This window comes from Leopardus geoffroyi, chromosome A1, assembly GCF_018350155.1.
Source record: "Leopardus geoffroyi isolate Oge1 chromosome A1, O.geoffroyi_Oge1_pat1.0, whole genome shotgun sequence".
Lineage (NCBI taxonomy): Eukaryota > Metazoa > Chordata > Mammalia > Carnivora > Felidae > Leopardus > Leopardus geoffroyi.
The window spans coordinates 91,182,727-91,194,881 of record NC_059326.1 but is presented as its reverse complement, the minus strand read 5'-3'; the positions used below and the strand labels follow the sequence as shown (position 1 = coordinate 91,194,881).

General features: G+C 47.2%; 1 protein-coding gene across 1 annotated transcript; it reads right to left on the bottom strand.

Annotated features, from left to right (window-relative positions):
• Window positions 1-2,001: 2,001 nt before the first annotated feature.
• Window positions 2,002-5,463, bottom strand: PROP1 (PROP paired-like homeobox 1). Its single transcript, XM_045485580.1, has 3 exons — window positions 5,355-5,463; window positions 3,930-4,162; window positions 2,002-2,992 (listed from the first exon to the last, which is right to left on the bottom strand). The coding sequence occupies exons 1-3, from the start codon at window positions 5,461-5,463 to the stop codon at window positions 2,654-2,656; spliced, it is 681 nt and encodes a 226-aa protein (XP_045341536.1). The 3' UTR covers window positions 2,002-2,653.
• Between the last annotated feature and the right edge of the window lie 6,692 nt (window positions 5,464-12,155).

The following is a 12,155-nucleotide window of genomic DNA, read 5'->3' as shown; positions in this document are numbered from 1 at the left end:
ATACAGAGAATGAACTGGGTGAATACTTTCTCAATTCTACATAATCAGTACTATTCTAGGTGCTGAAAACAGAAGTTACATACAATTGATACCTACAGCATTAGAGCATGGGCTTACTTCTCTCACAAACCCTTGCTTAGAAAGTCTAAAACACAAGAGAAAACTACCCATTAAGAATCTATGCACAATATAATTGCAAATATGTACAGTACTTTAAAAAGGCCTACAAGGAGAACTTTACAGAAGGAAAGTGGTCTAGGCTCTGTGTTAGGCCAACCAGACAATCAAAACATTAGGCTACAACAACAAACTGCAAATCCTTTGTTTGTAATGTAAATGATTGAATACATTTTGTTAATATGTTTTTATTCCTGTATTTTGCTATTAAAATTTTTTATAACATTTCCAAGACAAAAAATTACAAGTTTATGCTTTGAAGAATTTATGTAATTAAAATTTCACTAAAGTGGGGTCCCTGGGTGGCTCGCTCAGTTAAGCATCTAACTTTGGCTTGGGTTATGACCTCATAGTTCATGGGTTTGAGTCCTGCATTGGGCTTTGTGCTGTCAGCTCAGAGCCTGGAGCTTGCTTCAGATTCTGTGTCTCCTTCTCTCTCTGCCCCTCCCCTGCTTGTGCTCTGTCTCTGTCTCTCAAAAATGAATAAACATTAAAAAAAATTAAAAAAATTTTATCACTAAACCAATCTTTCTAGTTTAGGACTTATTTGGGTTTTGACACTGGAGTTGCACCGAGTAAGCATCAGAAATGTAAGATGCTTAAAAATTGCTACACTACTCATCTTGGTTGGGGGCTTGGGTTTGGGCATTCTTTGGTTTTATTTTAACTTTTCTTTTCAAATGTAAAAGCCTTAAATGTACTGTAAACCTCAGATTGTTGTAAGGCTGGGTTGAGGTTTGTGTACTGTGGCTTGGATGCAGCAGTGGTTGGTCATGGAATAAAGAACGCATGGATCAGAACAACAACAACAACAACAAATGAAAGGCTAAAACAAAAATAACAAATGGCAACAAACAGCTGCAACACATATGACCAGATAGTTATATCCCTACTGCACAAAAGCCTCCATCGCTAATAAAAGAGGACCCTATCAATACATAAATGCCTCTAAGAAGTGATGCAGAAAAAATATAAATTGCCAATAAGCATGAAACTGTTTAACTCTCACTAGCAGTCGATTAAACGAAAACATACAAATAATCACCAAGGAGACATCACTCTCAGTGAATAAAAATGTCAAAAATGGTAAAGGCCAACAAGGATGGGGTGAAACCAACACTTGGGTACTTTTGGGAGGCATGCAAACTGGTATGATGTTTCTGGAAGGCAGTCTGGCCCAAGGGCGTAGTTACATGGGAGAGCAAAAGTATAATAAGGAGGTTTTACTCCAGGCTTTATCTATAAAACTACAAATAACATGAATATCCAAGCCCTTGGGGGTTATGTACTCAGAATTTTTCTGTAAGTCTAACAGTAAGCGAGGTAGGCTTATGTATAAGTAAGTAAATTATGAGTAAAGTAAGTACATTATTAGCCATATGGTATATAAATGGTGCCACCAGCTAGGCCACACCACGTTTCTATTAGGAGGGCTCAGGTCACGGCACTTCACCGCTGGTTTTTTTCTTGGGAATGACCTCTTGCGAGCCTTAAGACTCACAATGGCATTTTGGAAAATCAGCCCTAAATCAGATGTTTCTTCTCTATCAGCAACCACATATGTTATGACATGTGGTCGATTAAAAATTTTTTTTTACATTAATTTATTTTTGAGAGACAGAGCACAAGTGGGGGAGGAGTGGAGAGGAAATGAGACACAGAATCCGAAGCAGACTCCAGGCTCTGAGCTGTCAGCACAGAGCTCGAAGCAGGGCTCGAGGCCACCAACCATGAGATCGCGACCTGAGCCGAAGTGGGATGCTTAACCGACCAAGCCACTCGGGCGCCCTGACACGTGGTTGATTTTAAGAGTCATGTTGAAGGTAACGTTGGAGACTCAGATCTTATTTGTTTATTTTTTTAATAAGACATTGGAGAGCGCATCTGTGATGATCAGATTTGCAAGGTCTGGTGGCAATGGGAAAGGCTGGAGCTAAGGGAGTTATTGAGGAGGATTAGTTAAAAGATATGGGGCCAGGAAAGATGAAATTCAAGAGATCTTTCTAGAACATTAACGAACAAAAGTTAATGACTGATTTGGGTGGTGGGAGTGGGTGATGGGGGAAAGAAGAGCAGGTAGACTTTAAATCAAAAGCCGTATTGAAATCAGTTAGAAACTGCTGGGTGCAGATCTTCAATTGTGATGTCAATTAATGAAGCCCCGAAAGTTGTATCACGTTCACAAATTCCATTCACCAGTGGCAACAATTGCTTCCATCATCAATACCACCCTTCTACCTGGCTACCTCCACTGAGCATTTTATCTGTATCTTCTAGTAGACTCACCTCCCCACATTCCCTCAACTAATCACCTCAGGATGCCTTCTTCAGATCTCCCATTTTTAAATTCCTATCTCTGAGCTGCCCATCACCAAATTTCTACTTGATCCTTAGAAGGAAGGGAAGCCACCCAGCTTTCCCTGAGTTTCACCAGGGCCACAGGCTGGGAGATTACCTTATCAGCTCCTGTTCAACCTTAGTTCCAGGACTTTGGTGGCTCAAGGCTAAGGGGAAGCATAGCTGGGGGTGGGGGGCAAGGCAGATGACCAGTGGGAGTTGGGTGCAAGGCGGGGTACCAGTCTTCAGACTGGTGGGGCCGAGCAAAGGAACTGCCTGTGGAGGGCTGAGAGGGAAGGGCATGGTTGTAGGGGTGAGGGAAGCAGGTCATGGGTGCAGGTGGTGTTGGGTAGGAGTAGGGGCAGGCAGGGGACTCGGGCAAGAAACCAGAGAAGGTGGCAGGAGACAGCTGGGCCAGTGGCTGGAGCAGTGACCGCTCTTGCTTCCTCTGCTTAGCTCTGCGGTTCTGGAACCAGACCTGAGGAAGGGGAAGAATAGCCACATCAACGCCTCTCTCTCAAATAGGTGGCCCTGTCACATCAGAGCCCCCCTCCCCTTCAATGACAGAAGCTTCAGGTACAGAGCATAAGCCTCTCTGACCATGCAGAGGAAGTACAGTTCTTCCCAAAGGCATAGGCCAGCTGGGCCTAGATTAACAAAGCAAGACCCACACCATCACTCCCAACCTGTGTCTAAATTTGCCGTACTATGAATTTGGGTGAATTAAGAGTATCAACTTCCAACACGAAAGAGATCAATATGACATGATGGCATCTTCCCTCCACAGAGAATAGGAAACTTCCCCTAGGATTATTAGAGACGAATTTTATTGTTATAGACAGCTGGATTTAGGGTGGCGGCTTTATACTTAAGATGATTTCTATGGTTCGGATGAAAGGCACAACAGGCTGGCTGAGTCTCAAGGCCATGGTTAGAGACAAGGGTACATATGCATGCAAACACTTAAGATTGAATTTCTGTTGGAATTCACATCACTATTTTTAAAAATGTTTTATTTATTTTTGAGAGAGAGAAAGAGTGGGGAAGGGGCAGAGAGAGAGGGGGGGACAGAGGATCTGAATCAGGCCCTGGGGCTTGAACCCACAAACCATGAGATCGTGACCTGAGCTGAAATCAAAGGTCAGAGGCTTAACCTACTGGGCCATCCAAGCACTCAGGATTCACATTCCTATGAAGGTTGAGGGTAGGGTGTTGAAAATCAGGTTAGAGCTTAGGGTTACATTCAAGGGACAGTCTAATTTTAGGTGAGGTTATGTTGACTGCTGGGCGAGGCTATGTTCTGGGGAACGTTTAGGTTTGGGTTATAATGCCATATGAGAATTTATACCCCAATAGCTCCTGAGCACCAAATCTACATTTCTTCCCAGGAGAAGTGGGGGATCCTGGGGCATCACCTGGATTCTCGCCTCACTGAGGCCTGTGTCCCGGGCAAGGCCCTCTCGGGCCCAAATGTCAGGGTACTGATTCCTCCCAAAGGCTGCCTCCAGCTGTTCCAGCTGCGCTGGGCTGAAGGTGGTTCGGTGGCGGCGCCTGGAGTGCGGGCGACCCCTCTGTGCACCTTGTGGGGAAAGCCGTGGTCTCCGCACTCCTACACCAGAGAGGTTCCTGTAGGGCCGAGGGCTCATGTCTGAGGATGGAGGGGAGGGGAGAGGTTGTGTGGGATGGACCCATCCGTCCATCCGGAATCTCGGATGCCGGTCCGCCCAGATCCCCTTTGCCTCCCACCCCCCAAAACCCCTCAGCTCTGGTAAGGAGCTGGATCCGGCTCCGCCTGAGCCCCCACTTCATCTCTGAGTGCGCTTATCCTGGGCTCTCCACCTACATTGTCACCCCTGAGCCTCACTTCTCACCCTGGGCACTTCTGCCTCCTGTAAGTCCAGGCCCATGGAACATTCCCATGCAACACGTGTCCCTCCGTGTGCCTTTCGCCTCTCTGGGAGCATGTACTGTCCTCCTGGGTCTCACCCTCTGGGGCTCTTATTTGCTCTGACACAGTAACAAACTGTCCGGGTCTGTAGGACACCTGTGACTTGTTTCCTGCTCTCAAGGCTCATGTTCAACATCTACGTTCCCTAGACTGCTCCCGTCCTCCTCCACCCTTCTTCACCTGGGAAGATGAAACATTCCTCCCTCTTCCGCTCAGACACACCCTCCCCTCACCTACATTTCATCTTCTCCCCTGGCCCGGCCCTGGCCCGGCCACCAGGCTGCAGGAACCTGAGCTCGTGGGAAAGGCTTGCCTCTCCTCCCTGCAGGCTCACTAAGCCTCCACACTAATTAGTCTGAGAGCCAGCCGGGGAAGAGAGGACATGGAGCGAAAGGAAACACCTGGAAGGCACATACTGAGAAAAGGAGATGTCTGGAGCTGAGGCACCCATCCCCATGGGGACCGAAGGAGCAGCTCCCACCGGGGGCTTAACTGTCCACCTTGGGGACACAAGCGTTGAGCCACTGGTGGCCCCCTGCTCTTTTGGGATCCAAAGCCCTGGCCCCTCCAGATGCCCATCTCAGAGGAGGCAGTGCAGTGGGCAAACCACGAGGTCAGGGATGAGGAGCCAGATTTCAGCTTCGCCTCTGCCCCACCACCATGTGTGCTGTTCAGCAGTCCATCAGTGCCAAGGCTGAGGGTCCAGTCTGCCAAACGAAGACGTTGTCCCTCCCTGTGCTTGCTAAGATGCCCAAGGTTTTTAGCATTCTGGGGGCTGATTTTTATCTCCACTTCTTGCCTTCCTGTGGTAAGCCATGCCCTCCCCCAGGAGCCTAAGCATGGAGCCCCCTCACCTGCTGCCTCCTCAGGACCACCCCAGAGATTCACTCACCCACCGTGGAGGTCAGAGTCCCAGCGGCGGGGTAGCCCTCGGGCCAGAGGCTGCTGCAAAGTCGCCCCTTCTTCTGCTTACCCTGCTCACTCCTCCCTTCTGCTTCCATGGCTAACAACAAAGACCAAAAACAGTCCAGGTTCCTGTGTCCCTGAGTCTCTGAGCCTGGGTCAGTCTTTCTCTGGTTCTGTCGTTCCCCTCTCTGCCTGTTTATCTCACTCCTTCTCCCTGTGTTTATGCCTCTCACTCTCTGGATGGAAATACAGATAGATATCTTTGTCCTTCTCACTGTCTCCCCTGTTTTCTAATTTTTTTCCCTAACTCCCCACTCCTTCGCTTGAGTATCATAGCATTCTCTCTGCCTTGCCCCGACCCTGTTTCTCTGTCTTGGCCTCTACTTTCCACTGTCTGCCCCTTGTCTCTCTCTCCCTTTGCTCTCAGCTGCCTACTTTCCCAGCCTGCAACCCCACACCACCTCTTTCTCCCTGAGCCTTGGAGGAGTGACCTGCCCCTCGCCCCTGGGGGCCCATCCAATCATTGCCTGGTCACCAGAGCCCCCTTCGTCAGGGGAGGATCACAAGCCGGATGAGGGAAGGTGCTCAGTTGGAGGGTCCAGGGACTGGGGCCAAGAGCTCGTATTCCCAGAGGACCAAGTTCTTTTGTCCTGTTAAATCCCCTCCTGGGAGCAGGCAGGGTAAGAAGAAAATGCATTCCTCCTAAGACCCTTCCCCAGAACCCCACCGTGGGGAGAGGGGGTGCAGGATTGTACCAGAATGAGGGCCAGGAGTAGGGCCTGCCTGGCATCTCAGCATGTGGGTGAATATCCAAGGATCTGTTTCCAGGTAACTAAAAAACTAAAAGACACAAGTGCATTCTGGCCCCTCCTTGATACCCTGATTCTCAGACTATACTAGACACACCCTCCCCCACCTCAGGACAACCTCAACCATGGGCTGAATCTCCAGGACACCATAGTTCTCAAGGGCTGTCTGCTTTCCTCTCCCAAATGTCACCTCCTCACTCAGAACCCCTGGGACTCCAAGACCTTCCAGGGTCACGCGGACATTCAGAAAACCCTGACCCTCGAGAGCTTTGGAATTCTGGGTACATCCTGACTGCTTGGACTTTAGGACTCTGCGATACACTGAGATGCCCATGCCATCCTAACATTCTGAGTCTTCAAGGAAATGCTGAAGCACCTAGGATCCCGGAGCAGTCAGGAAACCCTGACACCCACAGTATTCTGCTTCTTGAGATCACTTAGACCCAGAAAGTACATTCTGACATCCCTAGGGGATCCTGACCCTTTAAAGACAACCTGATACCCCAGGACTCTAGGATACTCTAGGACGCACTGAAACCCAGAATGTTCTGCCTTTACTAGAAGATCCCTCTAACCCTGCCATGAGGTTCTAACTTCTCAGGACACCCTACCCCTCATGGAAGGGACAGTCTGAATCACCACGGTCATGCTTATCTTTCGCACACATCCTTTTAAAAGCACCCTGACAATTTAAGACCAAAAAAAAAAAAAAAATTCTCTAGGATCTTGATGCTTACAGTATGGTCCACAATCAGCAGCATCAGCAGCACATGAAAGCTTCTTAGAAATGCAGAATCTTGGAGTCCACCTTAGTCCTACTGAACCAGAATCTGCATTGTAACAAGATCCCCAGGATAAACGGGTATCCATTTATTTTCACCAGCTCAGGCTGCCATAACAAAATACCAAAGGATGGGTGGCTTAAACAGTAGACACTTCTCAAGGTCTGGAAGCTGCAAAAGCCAAGCTCAAGGTGTCAGCTGATTCAGTTCCTGGTGAAAGTTCTATTCCTGGGATGTAGACAGCTGTCTTCTTTGTTTTCACATGGCAGAAATAAAACCACCTTTGGTCTCTCTTCCTCTTCTTGTATAGATACTAATCCCATCATGTGGCCCTTGCCCTCAAGATCTCATCTAACCCTAATTGCCTCCCAAAGGCCCCACTTCCAAATGACATCACATTGGGATTAGGGCTTCAACACATGAATGGAGGTGCAGGAGACACACAAACTTTTGATCCATAAGAGCATTAAAGTTGAGAAGCACTGATGGAAGACACCAACCTTTCTCCCTCTACCCCAGCATATACCATGACCTCCTGGAGCAACCCAAGCCCCCATGACATTCTGATCTCCCAAGACCCAGTAACATGTATTCAACTTGAACCTACAAGCAAGTGCTGAATTCTAGTACATCCTGCAGCCTCAAGGTACCCTAACTCTACAAGGAAACTGACCAGCTATCTAGTACAGCCTAATTGCCCCCAGGGTACTCTGATATTACAAAGAAACTCTGACCCATTACCCCTGCTCCCCAAAGACACTGAGACACTACAAGTTTGACTTGACATTTCAGAGAACCATAACCCCTCAGGGGGCTGGAAGGCTTAGAGGCATTTGGTCTTCCAGGGCATCCTGATTCCAACCCCCAATCCTGACCCCCAAGGAAGCCTGATACCCAGGATCCTCTCACCCCACAAGAAGGAGAATAGTGTGGAAGGAAGGAGTATAAGTTCGGAAGCCAAACTGCCCCAGGTTCGAATCCCAGCTGTACCACTTGCTAAGCTATGTGATCCTGGGCTCATTTCTTTTTTTTTTTTTAATTTTTTTTAACGTTTTTATTTATTTTTGAGACAGAGAGAGACAGAGCATGAATGGGGGAAGGGCAGAGAGAGAAGGAGACACAGAATCGGAAGCAGGCTCCAGGCTCTGAGCCATCAGCCCAGAGCCCGACGCGGGGCTCGAACTCACGGACTGTGAGATCGTGACCTGAGTCAAAGTCGGACGCTTAACTGACTGAGCCACCCAGGCGCCCCCTGGGCTCATTTCTTAATATCTCTGTGCCTCTGCTTTATCATCTGGGGAAAGTAATATGGTTGATTCTCTTTATTTGAGGTAGTTCTGTTTCATAAAGTCACTACGAACACTGAATTAGTGGATGTTGAACCATAACTCCAAAAAATAGGTTTCCGAGAGCCTCTGGCCACAACATTTTCATCACCTGATCCATACATAACCTTGTTGTATGTGTTTCTGTTTAAAGATATCTTATTTTAATGTATATTGCCAACTTATTAACGTTGAACCCACGGCCAATGACACTGTGACTCATGCCTGAACGAGGGTTGTCTAACACATGTATTTTCTCCCTGAAGCTCATCATGGCTTTCCTGCACTTGAGAACACCGGACAGCACTTCAACACTATGCTTGGAAGCTGCTTTAACAGCGAAATTACCAGGAAAAGCACAAATATGTGAGAAATGGCAGCACTTAAGAGACCACAAAAAGACATCTATTTACAGTATGACAGTTAAAACATGAAGCCAGAGTAGTTGCTCTGTTTGACCTCAGCTGGGAACGCGGCAGCTCAAAGTAGTTGCCTCGCTGCGCACGCGCATTGCTGCAAATGACCATCCAAGTGCCAAAGCGTGCTGCAAAAGGGTACTGACCTTGCTTGGGGTTTCAAATAACCCTCAGTGACTTCCCAAATGTGGGATCCACAAAAAATGAGGATCCACTGTACCTACGTGGTGAAGACGCAATGATTGAGAGTTAATGGAAGAGAAGCATTTAGGACTGTTCCTTGGACATAATTAACACAGGCAAAAATGTTACTTTATTGTCATTCTAATTTTACTACCATCCCTAAGAGCCTCCAACCCTCAGAGTCATTCTGACCTTACCTGATTCCTGAGTCCCTAGGGCACAGGGTTGAATTCAGTCTCTCAGACACATGAGCCCTCCAAGAAGTTTTGACTTCTGTACCTTATAGTCAGCATGATAGCCTGAATTCATGATGTTCCTCACAACCTTTTAGGACACCCAGAACCTAGACCCTGGACATGTCCAGACAAAGGCGTGGTGAGGTTTGGGACACTCTGACCATATAAGATATTCCTTACCTTAGGGCGCCTGGGTGGCTCAGTCAGTTAAGCATCCGACTTTGACTCAGGTCATGATCTCACAGTTCATGAGTTTGAGCCTTGCATCAGGCTCTGTGCTGACAGCTCAGACTCTGGAGTTGGCTTTGGATTCTGTGTCTCCCTCTCTCTCTCTGCCCCTCGCCCACTCGTACTCTGTCTCTATCTCTATCAAAAATAAATAAACATTTTAAAAAATTTAATAATAATAAAAAAGGATATTCCCTGGCCTCAAAGGATCCAGACACTCAAGGGAATCCTGCCCTCTAGTCCATTCAGAAACACACCCCCCCCCACCTTGCTCTTATCTTGCAAAGGGCATGCTGACACTGAAAAACCACCCAGCCCCCAAAGCCCAACCCAGGAGATATTCTCTACACACCAGCTGACCCATAGGACATTTGGACCAAGTAAAGACATATCCTGATCTGCCTAGGCACCCTGACCATGTGATGTCCACTGGTACTCTAACCTTCTCAGGTACTCTGACTCTCTCAGTCCCCGGCTTCTCAATCGGTACCCTACTCACTGCCACTTCCCCCTTCCTCCCACACACAGACAGCCCACCAGGACCTCCCAAATCCATTAGGTGATAATTCTTCTTTAAAAAAATTTTTTTTCATGTTTTTTATTTATTTTTGAGAAAGAGAGAGAGATAGAGCATGAGCAGGGGAGGGGCAGAGAGAGAGGAAGACACAGAATCCAAAGCAGGCTCTAGGCTCTGAACTGTCAGCACAGAGCCCTACATGGGGCTCGAACTTAAGAACCATGAGATCATGACCTGAGCTGAAGTAGGACACTTAACCGACTGAGCCACCCAGGCACCCCAAGAACAGTCCTTTTAAAATGATAAGCTTCCTGTGCCAGGCTGCCAGTATGAAGTAAGGAGTTCTGCTTAGAAGCAGTGTCTTCAAGATGGGCTCACTCCAGCTCCAGGCAGATCACCAGAGTTAAAGAGAGAAACATTCAAGGACCCTTGCTAAAGGTGGTAAGTCAGATTTTATCCAGAACCACTGGAATAGGTGTAGGGACCACTGCAATGGGACTTCACAGTGGGGGAGAGAGAGTGGGCTCAAGGCCAAATTCAGCATGGGCAAATGGGAACTTATATCCAAGCAGCAGAGTAGAGGAAAGCGAATGGAAAATTGCTAGGAAGAAACCTCAGGGGTCGTGAGTGGGAGATTCTAGCTAAACTGACCTAACAGGATCCTTGCTGAAGACAGGCCAGCGTGATCAGACATCATCTGGGAGATGATGAAGTATGAGGAATCCTATCAGATTTGGAGGGTGACAGGATATCAAGGTCCAGGAGTTCTGGTTAGACTGACTTTGCAGGTTTCTTGAGAAAACTGGCTTTTATAAGGAAGTACACAGATGGGCCTAGAAGAAGGTTCATGGAGCAGGACTAAGGTTTGAGTCTATGTCACCAGTGAATGGCCTGGGTATCAAAATATCTAAATATCTGCAATATAGGTGGGGTCCCCATCAAGATTTTGGTTTTATAGTAAAAGACAGCTGGATAAAGATTCAGCAAAAATATTTCTGTGGGAAAGACGGTGATTCAGGCAAAATTAAAAAGAATTTTAGAACTTGAGGTGTCAGCTTAGAGCTCTAGAGACATGCATTCCATCCATGCTCGTAACAATAACAACAACAAAAGGTGGACGGGCAGAAATTAATGACTTCTTGAGAACCCATCCAAAAACTGAGGTCACCACTGATAGCGCAAACAGCCATCTTGAAATCTGGGGAGAGAGAGGCACCTTCAATGAGACACGGAACCTGGGACATTTTCTTTACCTGGGACAGAAGTTGCTGCCCTCCTCATAAGCCAGTCAAAACATTAAACTAGAAATTTTGATGTGATGCTAGAGGCCGAGGGTAGGCTAGCTCAAGAGTGGGAAGCTCCCTGAGGCCACAATCATGGGAGGAATTCCTACTTTGTCATAGGCTTTTCTTCCAGGAACCCCACCAGGCTCTCCCAGGGAGGATGGGGACAATCTGGAGAGAGCTCCCCCATGGTGCTGTCTTGGAAAGGGGAACAATTACCATTGCAAAATTTGCCCAGACCAATTCCCTCATGGAAAAAAAAAAAAAAGAGTCAGAATCTGCAGGGGAAGGACACCAGCTGAGGGCATTGATGAAATCCACTGCAGCTGGGGAGATAAACTCCACTCAGACCTACCCCCCATCTCACCTAAATTAACAAAAGGAGCCTCAAGGCATAAAACTGGTAAGAAAGATAATTGGACTTCAGGAAAAGCTCTAATCCTAGAGGAGCAGAAACACTGTGACCAGATCACCCAAACACAGACCCACTGTGTATTCCAAGCACCGAGACTTAATCTCAACATTAGAGAATGCCCCCTGATCTTCCTTTCCCCATTATCATGGTAACAAATCTCCAATAATAATAATTGTGGAGGGGCACCTGGGTGGGTCAGTCAGTTAAACGTCCTACTTTGTCTCAAGTCATGATCTCACAGTTCATGAGTTTGAGCCCCACATCAAGCTCAGAGCCTGGAGCGTGCTTCAGAGTCTGTGTCTCCCTCTCTCTCTGCCGTCCCCCACTCACACTGTCTCTCTCTCAAAAAAAAAAAAAAAAAGAAAAGAATAAAAACATTAAAAAAAAGCAATATTTGTGGACTACAGGTGGGAGAGTTCAAGGGACAGACTCTCTCTGGGGATCCACACAAAAGGGATCCCAAGAGGTTAGACAAAAACAAAGAGACTAGAGAAATTTAAAGTTTCTAGTTCCCCTAACAACAACAACTTTCAGAACAGGTAATCATTGGGAAAACAAATCTCAAACACAACCTAGCTTGTGGCTAGATTAAC

Excerpts from the sequence above, each read along its gene's own strand:
- PROP1 (XM_045485580.1), bottom strand. The coding sequence starts at position 5,463 with ATGGAAGCAGAAGGGAGGAGTGAGCAGGGTAAGCAGAAGAAGGGGCGA. Across the intron at positions 4,163-5,354 it reads GACTCTGACCTCCACGGTGG|ACATGAGCCCTCGGCCCTAC; the intron begins GTGAGTGAATCT and ends CTCCATCCTCAG. Across the intron at positions 2,993-3,929 it reads TCAGTGAGGCGAGAATCCAG|GTCTGGTTCCAGAACCGCAG; the intron begins GTGATGCCCCAG and ends CCCCTTCCTCAG.